This window comes from Poecilia reticulata, chromosome 22, assembly GCF_904066995.2.
Source record: "Poecilia reticulata chromosome 22, P_reticulata-male-v2, whole genome shotgun sequence".
NCBI lineage: Eukaryota > Metazoa > Chordata > Actinopteri > Cyprinodontiformes > Poeciliidae > Poecilia > Poecilia reticulata.
In genome coordinates this window covers 3,231,304-3,247,820 of record NC_088851.1, presented here as the reverse complement: position 1 = coordinate 3,247,820, position 16,517 = coordinate 3,231,304, and the positions used below count along the sequence as shown (strand labels likewise).

Here is a 16,517-nt window from a genome sequence, read left to right as displayed (position 1 = left end):
TACGTCTTGGTTTAGCATTTACTAAATGAGTATTAAATGAGTATTAACTAAACTGCGCCATCCACCAACAGAATGGAGTTATGAAAATAAATGAACATTGCAATAATATTCTCCTTTATTTTATTATTTATGACTGTAAATAAAGCTATTTAATATCTATTAATAACAACCTGGTAAACAATAGTACCAAAAAAGGTGAAATGAAGATAAGGAAAACAAATGTATTATGCATCAGTTCAAAATACATATTTTCATTTTAAAACCTACTCATGACACCCTTAACACGTCCGACACACATTAATATGCGAAGTAAAAGTTCTTGTGTAGAATGGTTAATAAATGAATGTAAAGGTACCTGCAGTGTCAGTACAAGTTGATGCATTAAACAAGACAAACTGAAAAAAATTGTAATAAAAAAAAAAAAACACATTTTAAATCATTACAATTATTGTTGCATGGGTATTAAAATATATGTTTTATAAGCAGGAATGTTTTATTTAAGGATCTTTCATTTAAATTTTAAAACTAGGGTTTACTTTTAAATAGGAGGAATGTACAGTTATATTTAAAAAATGCAGGTAGGTGATTTAAAGCGATGTTAGGTTGGTTTCACAAAGGCTTAGAGAATGCTTTTTTGCTAAAAACCAAGGCAACAATGGGACAAATGTCAGTACTTAATAACTGACAGATCCATTCTACAGGAAGAAAGGTCTTCTCAAGAAACAGAATCCATTTTGGTATGCTATCAGAGGGAGTTTACAAAACACTGAGAACCACCAGATATCAAAGAGAAAACATTTTAGAAAGTGAGACTGATCTGCGAATTGTTTCTGAGATAAAATTTGCCATTCATTCTATACAAAATACCAGCCAAGACCTTCAGGGCTTTGAGTGTCTGTGGAAACAGAGACTTCTTGAAGAACACTGCCTTAATAACATCTTTACTTGGACCTAAAGACTTCTTGCAGTTGCAAATGGCATATTTGGCAAAAAGGTAGTAAAATATTTTTCACATTGAACTGTCAGAACTTACCTGGGACTTTCCACTGGAGTGGTGGCGGCTGGCTGGGTGTTGCTCGTTGTGGATTTTTCCTGAGGCTCTTTTGAAGGTGGAAGTTTCACGTCCAATGCTTTTAAATTTCTGGGTTTGTGGTTTGCTAGCAAAATCTTTAAGCTCTTCTTCACGGGATGCTGCTCAGTGTTCGTCTTACCTTCATAACTGTTCGAATCTTTGCCCGCGTTTCCTTTGAGTCTTAAGCCACATGTATTGACCCGGTCCTCCTTCAGTTTTTTAACAAACGGGTTGTAGTTCACCTTCAGTTGGGTAAACTGGGGGTTTTGGTATGTGGTGACTGTTATAAATTCAGTCTGGGGGAAAGTGAAAGTGAGAACATTGGGACCGTTCAGTCTAAAGTCTTCTATGGCTTTGTCTGCCTGGACCATATGCAGTTGCGGTAAATAACGGTGCATCGGATGCAGGATAATGTTCCCCTCCTGGTCTGAGGTGTCGTTTGTGAGTTTCAGTCTGTAAAAGGACACTGGACTCTGCATCCAGTGCTGACCTGTTGCTGGGGAGTCTGGATGAACGAAAGGCTTACTCCTCACGTGACGCTCTGCTTTTCGGCAAACTTGCCAGCTCTCACCCGTCCACCTGTACTGACTGTTGTCTACAGGCTCAATGTCCATGACCAGCGAGTACTTCCTCGATGACTGCAAGCCAGTGACACGGAAGCGACAGTAAGGGAACATTCTGCTGCCTTGCTTGGTCAGAATCATTTCTGTTCTACATTTATAGAACTCATTCCACATGCCGTTGTTGTCTAGTGTCACTTTGACATCTTTACAGATGCAGTCAGATGACAGGACATCAGAAGGAGAGTTTATACAGGTGGGATGCTTGAGTTCACCCATCTTTATGATGGCCTCCTTGGCTGGGTACATCTTGTGTTTCCCACTAATATTTGCTTCACCAGTAGACACACAGATGCCCTGGACAATCCCACTGTTTTGCACCTTTCCTGCTCTCACAGCCACAAGGCATGCAGATGAATGATCAGCCGTTGGAGCTGCTGTAGGGGCAGTCGCCCCTTCCTTCAGGATCACCATACCTTGACGAGTCTTCGAAGAGGCCATGGACCGACCCCTGAAGGATCCCACTTCTCGGCATAATATTTCAAGATGGCATCCTGAAAAACAAGATCCATACTGTGTCAGTACAGCATGACATTACATGTGAGATTTTGCATACAGCAAACTGATATTTCAAATCTTAGATGTGTAGCTTAGAGCAGCAGAGTAAACGATGAACTGTACCTTAAGTCTTAATCTAAACATAGTTGGACCGTACATTTTCCTGATCCTAAAAAGTCTCCCTAAAAACTCTGAGGCACCCCACTCAACACTGCACAGTTAAGAAGAACTGATCAGAACTTTGTAGCTCATTTTCATCCCAACAACGTTAGCTGATTTGGATCTCTCTTGAATGACTGTAATATCAGATGAAGATAGAACAAAATTCAAATAATGTTTTTCATTCTCTGTTGTTAATTTATAATATTGGGAACACAGAACAATTATGCTACTGTGGAAGCTGCCACTGTAAATCAGAATATCACCACTGTTTTAAATGAGCAATTGAATTCTAAATATACTTATATTAGCATATAATATTCTATATTATATGTTACTGGCATGTAACAATAAGTTACATATTTTATGAAAGACAATGAAAGCCATTATCTGTGGAAAGTATTGCTCTCTCTCACTTTCTGGCAGCCTAAATAAGCTACATATATCACAGAGAATGCAGTTTCCTTTTAAACAGAGCTGGGCAATAAACAAATTTTTATCAATTAATCAAACTTTCTGTGTATGATGATTTCATTTTTGGAGAAAAAATCTGGATTTTCCCCCCCCTCCATTACATTTCTTGGGGTTCCATTGTTCAGAGTGACATCAGCTCAGCCTGGGCCTACCATCTTGCTTTACGGCTTGTATATATTTGGACTTTGAATTCAGGCCAGAGACTGAATCCCTTTTTTGAAAATATTTTCTGTCAATTGTAATTTCTTTTAAGAAAATTTGAAAAAAAAAAAATGTAATCAGAAATTGGTTTTGGTATGACCCCCCCCACCAGAAATGTTATTTTAAGCCATTTTGTCCAGCCCTACTTTTATACATTCTGAAAAAGGACAGGTTTCTTATTTTCCAACCTGGAATGTGGCTCATCAGGCTGCGTTTATGGGCAGCGGGAAACGGGTTTCCCTCTTAAAATAGTTGTAATGTGACATCAGTCTACAAAAAACAACTCATTCACTGTTGGACACCAAGCCAATTTTGTTGATTTATGAATTTTTCTAGGCACAACAGTAGTGTGAGTGTGTAAACTGCCCCTGTAGTTTATGAAGTCAGGCATTTTGTTACGTAAAATTATAATCTGGTTGCAGAGTTAAAACCATGACAACAACAGACACACCCCACAGTCAGCTAAATTAACATTACACACAGGTTTTGATGCACACACAGATTCCTAACTTCCGTCTCCACCCAGAAACCTGAGGCACGGGTTTGGTAGTTAATTTAATATTTTACAACAAATAATATTGCATGTCTTGTAGTTTTTAGGGGAGAAAAACCCAAACATATTGTCCAGAAAAACTATTGGTAAACTGGCCACTGCTTGTAAAACCCAGCACATCTAATTACAGTTGTATGAATACATTTATTAGCATTTCCTATTGGATCTTAGTAACACATAGTACTGTGTTATTGTTGACTGTGTGTTCTATGACTTTGTATTTTAGTTTTTCTGATGTAAAGCACTTTGAAATGCCTTGTTGCTGGAAAGTGCTATACAAATAAAATTTGGTTGATTGATTATGTATGATAGCAAATGTTTGAAGGTTTAAAATCCTAAAATATTAATAGCACTCTTCTATATTACAAAGCAAATGTTCCCCAATTAGTCAAACTTGTAATTTCAACATGGCTGTGTTGGTGAGAAGGCATTCCAGCTGCACTTCATTTTCCGGTTCTACAGTCATTTTCAATTAGTTACACTCTCATTTGTTTATTTTGAAAATTAAGCAGACATAAAACTAATTTTTGAGACCACATTTCTCTATAAAAACGTATTTTTATTGATTTGATGTAATACTTTATTCTTAAATGTCATGTTTTCATTATCTGGAAGCAGAAAATCATCATGAGTAACAAAAAAGCAGAGTTATTTTATTTAATATATTTGACTTGGTAAATTTAGATACTGAAAAAAATTTACTTTTCAGTAATGAATATGTCTGTATATGCAATATTAGACAAAAGAAAGCAGTTAAATTTTGTCTCCACTGCTGAAACAGTGGCTGAATTCAGCTTTCAGCCAGCAATCTGTCATGTTGTGTGGAAAAGAACAGTGAAAAAAATCAGGTTCTACATCCACCATATATGACAAACCCCTTATTTAAATAAAACAACCATAGCCGACCTTCTGATGACAGAAGAGTTTAAAGTTGTACAATATGTGGAGTCATAATTAGCACAACATCACAACTGTTTAAATTGGCTGAAATTCGGGGAGCATCGCATTCAAACTCTACTTGCAAATACAATATAGAGTTTGAAAGACTTCATTTTATTCCCTCAACTGATATGAATCTTAGTGACCAAGATGCTAATATTCAGGGAGAGAGGAGATGGACAGGAAAGAAAGATTGAAGAAAATGTGGGATAGCCAGAAATAAATGTCATGACAAATTAACAAGAGCGTCACAATAGGTAGAAATACAGAACACACCTACTCATGTCAGTAAATTGTCCTAAAAATATATTTATTCCAACTATTTTTACTTAAGCAAAATTGCAAACAAACCACTAAATATGATGGTTTGAGACATCCAAACCATGTCTCAAGCCGTCCCTCAGTGGGGTCGGGAGGGCTGCTGGTGCCCATCTCCAGCTAACGTTCCGGGCGAGAGGCGGGGTCACTCTGGACAGGTCGCCAGTCTGTCGCAGAGCATCACAGAGACACACAACCATGCACACACACACTCACACCTATGGACAATTTGGAGAGGCCAATTAACCTGACAGTCATGTTTTTGGACTGTGGGAGGAAACTGGAGTACCTGGAGAAAACCCACCATGCACAGGGAGAACATGCAAACTCCATGCAGAAAGACCAGGGCCGGGAATCGAACCCAGAACCTTCTTGCTGCAAGGCAACAGCTCTACCAACTGCGCCACTGTGCAGCCCGGTTTGAGACATTGTGATGATATTTATTATGTCTTCTTATCATTCTGTTCTTTAAATAGTAACAACTACAACAAGCTGCTATACGTCGGTTAATAAGTCAAGCTATGTGCTTACAGTTGCCATCAAACTTTCTAACATATTTGCCATCAAACTTTCCTAAAACTTGACGTTTGCCAAATAGATTTCCAACTGAAAGAGTAATACCCAAGAGGCAAATTTAACTGAAAGCAACTTTAGCCGGTTCCCAGCTAGCTGATCAGCAGCGCACAGCAACAGCCTTGCCCCCACCCCCGCCTGGGGCACTACGATCTAAACATATTTAGAAAACTGGCCAATCCAGGTGTCCTATTAATAGAACCTTAAACTGGATGGTATATCTGGCTTTTCACAACATTGGAATATCTCAACATCAAGAATCAGTCAAGATCACAGAAGGTTATTGTAAGTCATTGGCTTTTAAAGTAGAAGGAAACTTTCCTCAATACCCTTCTGTTGAAGGCTACAACTTTTGGGCACAGTTAATAAAAAGTCAAACAATCTTGGTTGGGGCTGCATTTTACTGCAGTTATCACTGTTGCTGTGCAGTACGTCGGTCCTGGGTTCAAACCCAAATCAGAATCTTTATGTATTGACTTTGCATTTTCTCCATATGCATTTGTGGTTTCTCTCCGGGTATTACACCCACAGTCCAAAAAGATGTATAGTAGGTTAACTTGCCTCTTGTTTAATTTTCTTAACATTAAGAATAAGCCACTAAATGTAAGCTTGGTTGTTTGTCCTGTGATGGACTGGTGATCTGAACCCGCCACTTGCTTTTTGATTGCTGGAGATATGCACCAATCCCCAAGGAACAATCAGGGGTACAAAACTGGATAGTATGAAACACAACAGGAAGCTTAAATATTGGTATGATTCAGGTACTGTGTCAAATTCTGGAGAAGTTCAAACAAAATAGCGGTTAGCTTCTCAGTCTTCTACCTTAGACATTGATTTAAGATTATGAACTTGATTTCTTTTGGGAAGGTTTGTTATTAAAAGAGAATAAACATATCAACATTTAAGAAAAAACCAAGAAGGTAACCTTTAACAGATTTTGTGGTTCTTCCATATTGGAATCAATGCTAACAGCTACTAGCTGCTCTTTTGTTTGACTAAGGACAATGATTTAAAGATTAGTCCTTCACAATCAAATGAATAACCTAGAAGACTTGGTCAAATGTATGCTCAGTTTAAAACCCATTCTGCTAAGGCACGTGTATTCTGTTATTAACTATTCTGTTGATTATGTTTCAGATGTAAAAGCTGCCATTAGCCAGCGACTGCAAGATGGTGAAGAATGCAGTTGATAAAAAGAGTCAAATGAAATGCTGTGTACGTTAGTGAGATTGTCTTTGTTCTGTGCTCTCAGTAGGTCGGATAGTAAATATATCACTGTGCTGTTAAGCCAGAAATACCTAGCTAGCTGCAGGCCATAGTCACAGCCCAGTAATGGCTGCCCACCAAACATCAAACATATCCCAGCACGTGCTCTTCTATCTGCACGCACATTACCTTCTGCCTATAGGAACACACGGAGTGTGTCCTGATGCCACATCAAATCCGTCCGTGTCGTCGATAACTCCATCGGTCTGGCGTGCACATGAGGACCATTCACTGTTCAAAAAAAAAAAACATAACACGCTTTTTTTTTTTGTTACGTCACCAACATCACCGTCCTCTTCTTCCGGAACTGCGCAGACTCAGACGCCATCTTACAAAAGCCACCTGCGTGAAACGTGTTCGTGCTAGGCAAACAACGGAGAAGTACAGGATTTGACGCTGGATACACACAGGAAGAGACCCTCGGGCGGTTCTGCTCTCCTTCTGACGCCTTCCTCTCGGGGTTCACATGTCACTAGCTACTCGAGGCTCGAGGGTGAGCTCTCTCAGATCAGTACCAGCAGGCATCTGGATCCATGTTTTCTTCTGTGAACAGAAGTAAAGCTTAAAGAAATTGCGACGGAAGCATCACTCATCTGGATTGTAACGGGTTATTTGTTCATATTATAGTGCTTTCTTTATTGTTTCCGTGGTTTGACATTCAACAGTTCTTTTAACAGTAGGTTGTGTGAACACAGTTAATTTAATAGTCTCCGTCTTTGAGATGTGGACATCTCCTCGGTCTGTTCTGCATTTAATATATTGTCCGAGTCTTATGTTTAGCCTCCGCCATGTTGTTTGCGCCGGGTTTAAACACCGTCATCCCGTCATGGCGGCCGCAGATGGAGATTAGGAGCATGGTAACACACACGGGGCGGGGGAGTTATTTGCCTCGACTCTTGTTATCTCCCTTACAGACCCCAACCGGACAAATGGACCGTGAAGGATGGAACCAAGAAGACCGCATAGCTGCTTGCAAATCATACTGCATGTTAAAGAATCATATATTTTGATAACAAGTGTGTTTGTGTGTATATTGAAGATATTCAGGATGGGATGTCGAAGCTTGCCGTATGGGCGTGGCCTGTTGGCCAGAACCCTTCGACGTCAGTTTGATTGTACTGTAGTTGGGAGGGGGAGACACCTAGCCACGGGGGGCGCTGTTGTAGAGGATAGCAATGCCCACAAATGGCGCTGGTAAGTTATATTCTGATGTATTCTTTTGTGTCGTACGAACGTGAACTGCACGCGAGATGTGCCACGTTAAACACCGGCAGAGCTCTTTGACATGGAGCTGTATTTGGTTCATGTCTTTATATTAGGTAACTGGTGATGTAATTAACAGCTATTGCTAAAATGAAAGATATGACTCGCCATCTCCCTCCACGTAAATTGACAATTGAATTAATTGACTATTTGTTAATTTACAAGTTTGAGGTCCTTAATCCCATTTTTGTTGTTTAATCTTTCTTGATCTAAAAAGTCAGGAATGGAATGAAGCTGCTTGCCACAAAATGTTTCATACTGCCAATAATCTTGGCTAAGCTTAACCAGCTTCAACAAATGATGACTTAAGGTATTTTTTGACCATGTTTGTTTTGATCTGAGCAAGCATCATATTTTATCAATACATAATTCAAATTTAAATATCTGGGGATGCACAGATGTGAACATTTGGGCCGATATCTGAAAATATTGCTGCTGCGACCAATAACCAAACAAAAAAACACATTGAGAAAACAACCACATTAGCTGTGTTTCCAATACAACTGTGTGCAATACTTTGTCAATATTCCGCTATTGCTGAAAAAAACAATTTGACAATGTTTCCATTAAATAAGAAACACAAAATCACATGTGAAAAAGTTTGTTCATGCGCCAAGTCTTCATAAAACGTGCCGTAGCACAGTCCCTCAACTACTTCCTGTTGTCGTCTTTGGTTTGTTCTAGTGGTACCATCCAGTTGTTGAGCCTGTGACTCGTGATGCGAAAAACAGTGTTTGCTTACATTTTTTCATTGCATTTTGTGAAATAAACCAATTTTTATTCGGCCAATCATCGTAGTGCCAAAACTAATCAAAGAACAAGTTTTATCAAAGTCATTTTTGAAATGTCAAACTGCACAAATAAGTGGTTGGTGTAAACACAACTATTGCTTCTTTCTTCAGTTAAACACAATTCAATCCTGCACTGCATCACTATTAATGCCACACGACCAAGATGGAAATCGGTTAATATCAGCACAGTTTTACTTATGGACCGATACCAATATTTTCTTAAATGGAACCCACAAACATAGGCTGACACTAATATTACATCATACATCCTGTGAAATAATTAAAATTCTCAAAATTTGATTAAAACATAAATTTGATTTGAACATTTTTATAACCTCTCATAATTCTCTAAAATATTGAACCAGCAAAAATGACCATGTTTAAGTATGAGATGGTTTGTGCAAGAGGAAAAAGTAAATGTTGAGGTATGAAGGAACTAATTGGTCCAGATCCACTCTATCGATCTGGATTTTCTTTTGTTTCCCCTGCTTATTTCCATCTACCTTTATTTTTTTTTTAAAGATACTGAAGGTGTCCAAAAATACAAATCTGCTTGCATTCTTTAATTAGATTTTAAACCATGAACCAGGCTAGTTTCTGGATCAATATTTGATCCAGAAAACACAAACAGCTGAATGCTTGTATTTTTTTAGTTTCACTGAGCTGATCCTGTTTTATTTCATTGTTTTAACAAGGAATTGATTTTCAAGATCTCATTGTCATTCAAGTCCAGTTAAAATAACTTAGATCCTGAGCTCAACTACTATCCTTCTTATCACAGTTATGGTAACAACTATGTGTTAAAAAAAAACATTTGCACATAGAATACAGGTAAGCAGTTGGTTTCTGTTTTTCAACATTTCTTGTCATAAATTTAAAGCTCCAGTTTTCCTCTGGACAACGGTGTAAGTTCAGCATGGAAAGGCTTCAGGCAGGATTTAAACCTGGGATCTTGTGCTTGTGAGATCATGGTTCCAAGGAGTAATACGCATGCTCTTTGAGCCGCCGTCTTTCTCTGTTTTCAGATCAAAATATATTAAAATGGGAACATTAATGGTCAGAATTCTTAATTTTAAAAGTAATGAAACACCAAGCTCATCCAGCATCAGATGCAATCATATAGCCTGACCGACACGTCTTCCAGAATGTTTTGCCCCATCAGTCCAAACAATATTTTCTCTAACGTTTTGTGGACCATGAAAATGTATATTTTTTTTTAAAGTTTTGGTAAACAAGAGGCCTGTCTTTATGTTTTTTTCTTTACGAGCTGTGAGTCTGGTTTGGACCCTCCCTTGGAGGCCATTTTGTCCAGTTTGTCTTGTTGATTAATCATCAACTCAGAACTTAGCTTAGACAGGTGAGGCCTGCAGAACTTTAGAAGTTCTTCTGGGTTATTGATTTAGTTTCCTTTTAAATTTTATCTCTGCCAAAATGATTTGTCTATATGTAATGTCTGTACACAAAGAGCATGTAAAATTAAAGTCAAATTTCTTATTCCTTGTTTTTACAGAACCTTGGCCAATAAAGCTGATTCTGATGTGCAAGCCAATCAGATTGAAGCCATCCTTTGAACTGGCTAGCTGTGTGTTTTGCATCAACCACATAAATTAAACTCTTGTAACACTTTTTGGAGGCCTGCTAATTCTGGGAAGAAGTTCCAAAACCTTAGAAACAGTTTTGTTACTTTTTTGAAAACTGATGGCAGTAGAGCTGTTTAACATTTGCCTTGAATTTCTTTAGTTTGAATCAGTCGTGTTGGTTTTCCAAATCCTTGAGCCTACCTCGTGTTGTCAGTTCGGTTCTTGTTCAGTGATTTCTTGATTCTACAAGTCTGATCAATAATCAGACCTGAGTGTGGCCTGTGGAAATTAACTTTAACAATATGGTTAATTACAGTGTATTCATAATTTAATAAAGTAGATCGACTTTTCCCATTAGACCAGTTTGGTTTGGATGTCTCCCTTAAATGAAATAATTTTATACATATGTAGATTTTACTTTTCTGATAATGGTCCTGCGACGGACTGGCGACCTGTCCAGGGTGTACCCCACCACTCGCCCCAAATGTCTGGCTAGAGATTGGCACCAGCACCCCTCCTGACCCCACTAGGGACAAAGGTGTAAGAAAATGGATGGGATGGGACGAATGGTCTGATAATGATCTGAAACATGACAAAAAGGTAAAAACAGAAATCTGTAAGGGGGCAAATTGTTCTTACAGCACTAACAGGGTTGTATAAATAAATCGATTCGGCAATATATCGAACTTTTCCGCCCTAGGAAAGTATCTTTTTTTCATTCGCGAGTATCGATCCGTTAAACCAGGTCCATAGCCTTATAGCTCTTTTTAACGTCTAGTTTGTTACGGCGTAGCAGCAAGACTCCGCCTCCCTCAGTCTCACTTTCAACTTGAGCTTAAAGTGCACATTATAAACTACACACCAGTTTTTAAATTGTGTTAATGGGCCAAGTATAACCGAGTTATGCTAAAATTAGTAAACCATATTTTTCCCGAAAGTCAGAGAAATGTCAAAAGCGCCGCCATTCCCCGGCTTTTCCGATTATGTGAGGGAATGAGCTTCCAAATGTACGAAACATTAGATTCATGTGTTTGTGGAAATGTAAAATCTTCAATAAATAACGATGGACTGTATTTTGTTGCTGAGAAACGAAGTAAAGTTGCGAAAGTAACCGTGAAAGAGAAGCGGAACGGAGCAGCTGCAAAAGCAGTGAGATCGCGAAATTAATGCAAATTTCGACTGGTAGCATTCACTTCATAATTAGTTTTTAGTTTGGCGGTTTCTGTTCTATATATAAAGGACCTGAAGAATGAACATGGGTTGATAACATCCGAAGCGGGCGCGCAGCGGCGCTGTGTTTTGAGCAGGAAGACGAGGGAAAAACCCCAGCCGGAATCCGCGGCGCAGTGAGGATTTCCATGGTAACAATGGCTGATCGATCATTCTTATTAGCAACAGACAAAGAGTATCAGACTGAGAGAACTATGAGATCCTGGCAGTCTGAGAGGCAGCTACTCAGAGATCCAAGCAGGGGAAAAGCGGCGCTGCGTAGCTGCAGGGAGTCGATCACTACGGGGTGAGGCGGAGCCACTACTTTAGCAGCTAGTAGTAAACAGTTTACGGCCACGGCTAACTCCGGGAACCAAGGTAGAAAAGCCTTTTCCCCATAGTCCAAAAGACTGCATTTGTGGCTGCATTTTTACTCCAAAATGCTGCATTTTTACTCCAAAATGCAGCCACAGTGTCCAAAAGAAAAAACATAAATGCAATCATTTGCATATTGAGAGTCTACAGAGGCTGATAATCTCCCCACTCTGCTCCTGGATTACCGTTTAAACTTTTGAGTTTTATGTCAAATCCACATGAATTAAATGACAGAAACTAATTCTCTCACTGCAACTTTGATTCATTTTGTTCAGCTGCAGACTGTTAGACTGTCCAATCAGAGTCTGGTATTGTGTAGTTGGTGCTTTTAATCAGTTTTCAGTGAACTAAATTCATGTCTATGGAACACAAAATGTCACTAAAATCACTCTGTCCTTCTAAAATCTTTCAGGAAAATCGTAAAAATGCACTGAATCATAGCGAATTGTATCGTTCAACAAATGTTGTGATACATATCATATCGTGACCAGAATATCGTATTGTATCGTGAAATTATTGTATCGCTACACCCCTAAGCACTAAACATATTAAAGTGAAAATGGGTAAAACTGACATAGTTAAAATAACAAACTTCACCAGTAAGGCTCACAATTATAAGGGTGTTCTATTAAAATGACACTCGCACATTGAGATACAGAGGGTGGCAATAGGGAAGAGAGTCTCTCTCAACAGAGACGTTTTATATATAGGCTGTTTTAGAATAGATCCTTAGCTTTTGTATCTGTAAACTGTATCTTCCAGTTTTATTGATGTCACTTTTAATCAAGCTTTAGTGAAAAAAATTGAAGGTTTTTCTGGCTCAGGTGACCTTTATTTGCAGCAAGTAAGACATAAAATAGGAAATGGGTAAAGAGCAAGTAAAGTCCCAGACTCAGGAACTGAATGCATCAAGGACTTATAGATGCCATAAATGGGCAGCTTCTCTACCTCAACACCAACACCATCACCATCGCAGTGTGAGAATATATTTCAAGTTGATATTAATGATGTACACCCTCTTTCACTTCCGAGTTTATCGTTCTTTCTAATGAGCACAACAGCTATTAAAATACATCCTACAAAATCTCCTAAAAAGAATTACAATATTGCAGCATAAGTTACACTGGTCAACAGCCAAAAGAATAGTCTGGGGGTTTCCAACTGTTATAGGGTCATGTTGATGAGCTGAATCCAAAAATCACTTTGGTTTTGCTCAATCAGGTCAACTTTCTGAACTATGGAGCAACATGAGTATCAAAATCATGACTTGTTCTGACATCTGGATCCGTTTCCTGAGAATCTGATCAATGAGTGATGAGCAGGAGGAGAGATTCCATCAGGACAGGAAAGAGACGGAGAATTTTACACAATGTTCAGTTTATATGTACTTACCCTTATTAGTGTTTATTATTCAATTTATAGAAATCCCAGTTTGTAACATTTAATTAATACACTCTTAGAATATTTTTTGTCCTAAAACCTTTCTTGGATGAGAAATATGAATGGAAATGAACTGATAATGTCACTAAAATGTAATTTAGTCAGAAGATAAGATTTCTCTAAATGAATTTAGAATAAGGACCTGACCTGAGAAAAATCAATGTCATTTTTTGATTCAGTGGTGCAAAATAGTCCTAATTCAGCTGAAAAAGCATAGACGACAACAAAAAAAATTTTTTTGTAACCCAGTGTAATTAATATAAAAGTACCAAACAGAAGTAGCGATTAGCAATGTTCAACTCAGATCAAGATGAACACGCTTACAGATGGAGGCACAGCAACAAAAAGTGAAAGAACACACCTTGTGTTGAGGAGGCAGATGGTGCCTGTTGATGACTGAAAACTCAAAGTGGTCTCTAAAATAACTTGAAACTGACAAAAGTACTAATGAATAAATGTTTACTGAAAATAGACCAGTGAAAATCACTTCTGCGATTGAACAATTTCTGTAGCTGTGAAGGCCAGTTCGGAATAGTTCAATGTTTTGCTCTTGGTGATTCTTGGGTCATTTGAGTCTTAATCCTATTGAAAGACCCCATGACCTGTGACTGAGGTCAGGTTTTCTGACAAAGCAGCACATTTCTGTCCAGAATACCCAGAGTCTTGAGATTTCATCATACCCCGCATCGAGACGCCCTGCACCAGATGTAGCACAGCAGCCCCAGAGTATAACAGAGCCTCCTCCATGTTTCATTTCTTGAACCAAGAGTTCATTTCTTGGTATGCTTCAGTGTTGCATCAGTGAACAAAGAACTAACATGCCTTGACAAAAAGCCCCAGTTCTGTCTCATCTGTCCGAAGGACATTCTCCTAATGACCATCATCTCCTTGGCTTCCTGTGGCCCATGTTCAGTGTGGTACACAATATGTAAATTTTTATAAGGAGTTTCCCATATTCTGCTTTGAGGCATTTTTAAATTTTCTGTCATTGTCATTTTTAAATTAAATAAAATCATTGGCCAAGGCTGACAAATGAATATTTCATCCTAAAGAAAGACTGACGTCTTCTATTAATACGTTTGTGTAAATAGGTATTTAAATTTATTAAAATTAAAGTTTCAAAACTGCTAAAACCAGGGATGCACGATACATTTACATTAACATCGTATCGGATGATGTAGTATATCGATATGGGTACGATAAGTAGGATTGTGTAGATGTTAATTACCAGTATTAATTTCCATCCTATTGTAATAAGTAGGTTTTGGCATGGTGTCACGTGAATTGGAGGGTGTTTAACTGAAGCAGAAAAGCAGCATCAGTGGTGTGGTTGTTTATTCTTGATGTCAAAAGGGCAGTGAAATATAAATAGCTGTAACAGCAATATCAATATTGGATATCAATATCAGCCCAAATTTTCCCATCGGTGCATCCCTTGCTAAAACGTTGCCACAACACCTTTACAGATATACGTCTCCCAAAGAAACTGGGTTGTCTTATGGTCTAGCACAGTGTTTCTCAACCTTTTTTGGGCCAGCGCCCCCCCCCTCCCAGCTCTTATCCAGGTCCCTCACCGCCCCCCACCAAAGAATTTGCAGGCTACTTTGCACTGACCATTATTTTATCATTAATATTACTATCACTATTGTAGATGTTTTGATTTTTATGCTTGTTTCTGTATTTATCATCAAAAATTATTTCCCAGAGAACAAAAGAGCCATGTGAATAGAAATTATTTTCACAGGTGTCTATGAAAAATACAATGAACATTCAAGTTAAACTTGGTAGACCTAACAGCAGCCAGTCAGTGGAAAAAATATTCTTATTCTTTGCCATTTTAAATATTCCACAAAATGACCTGATAAAAGATGTTCAACATGCCAGTTTAAACTTTGAACTATTTGCAAAACGACTGAGCTCTGCAACATTAAAACATGGATAGAACTGTAACTACATTAATCATAATAGCTCTTCTTCTCTTCAGTGTTTCTGTCAGTTTCTGGTGGTGCAGCTCTGTGCTGCCTTCAGGAGAATGGGACATCAGAGTATCATCCATAAAATTTCACCCACATGGCATTTATTGTGTAAACCAGAGCTTTCAGTGGAAAAACTAAAGTTCCAGATCCTTTTAATGCCATACAAATATGAGACAGAAACATGGATTATATCTTTATATAGACCCGTCTACTGGTTATAGATTAATAGTTTTACTGGACAGAAATTACAAAGAACAAATCTGGTTCTTAATCAAATCCTAATGAGTCAAATTGAAAGTGTCATGGAGTCATCAGCCTCATGACATTAACACTGACATGAAAAATAATATTGAAGAAATAAATATATCAAATCTAATTAAAAACATAAATAAGTGATAACTTAGTTACACTGTCATTGTCATATCGATGGGGAAAAGGCAAAAATGTTGTTTTAAAACGGAAATAGTTTCCGTTTTCCGTTTTAAAACAACGGAAACTATTTCTGCATTCTGATTATTGAAATTTAAAAGTGCTGTGTGTGTTGTACTATCACCCCGTTTCAAACCGGACCTCTTACAGCACCGGTGTTAACGCTATAAAATGAACGCTCTCTATCGTGGTATCGCCCATGGAGGGATTTCTTGATTTATATGGGTTCATTTTTCAGAGACACACAGTGAGGGTATCGAGATTTTAGTAATTACATGTTTGTAAGAGCGATTGTCTGTTAGCCTTCCATGGAAGCGGGCAGCATCCAGACGGAAATAAAACACCTTTTAATATAAGTTGCTGCTTTGACATGATCACATAACTGCCAAAACATATAAATACCAGACAAAGTGAATCAGTAACGTCATCAGCCGGTTTAACGCTGAACTGATGCGATGAAGCTAAAGTAGCAGAATGGAGCTGCGCCAAGAAGCTAACAAACACTGAATAGAAGAAGAGCTGCCATCGATACACCTGCAGCCAAGAATGGTTTAATGTTACACAATAGTTTTACCAAGTTGCTCAAAGTCTAAACTGGCATTGTTGTGCATTTAAGGTGTAAAGTTTACTTTCGACCAAACGCCCCCCAAAGGCATCCCAGCAACCCCCTTTTGTAAAAATGTCCGCCAGCGCCCCCTGGGGTGCGGTACCGCCCACGTTGAGAACCGCTAGTCTAGCAGGTACATCAAGTTGTACTCTATACCAACAGTTCCTTCACCGA

The 16,517-nt window shown here is 38.4% G+C and overlaps 1 protein-coding gene across 3 annotated transcripts in view; it reads right to left on the bottom strand.

Annotated features, from left to right (window-relative positions):
- Positions 1-6,990, bottom strand: part of mgaa (MAX dimerization protein MGA a) — a 36,668-nt gene extending 29,678 nt beyond the window's left edge. For all 3 annotated transcript variants that reach the window (XM_008398720.3, XM_017302457.2, XM_017302456.2), the window contains exons 1-2: positions 6,803-6,990; positions 1,034-2,186 (exon numbers count right to left, since the gene is read on the bottom strand). In XM_008398720.3, the coding sequence (XP_008396942.2) occupies positions 1,034-2,133 (1,100 nt within the window). In that variant the 5' untranslated portion in view covers positions 2,134-2,186; positions 6,803-6,990. The remainder of the gene's footprint in view (positions 1-1,033; positions 2,187-6,802) is intronic.
- Between the last annotated feature and the right edge of the window lie 9,527 nt (positions 6,991-16,517).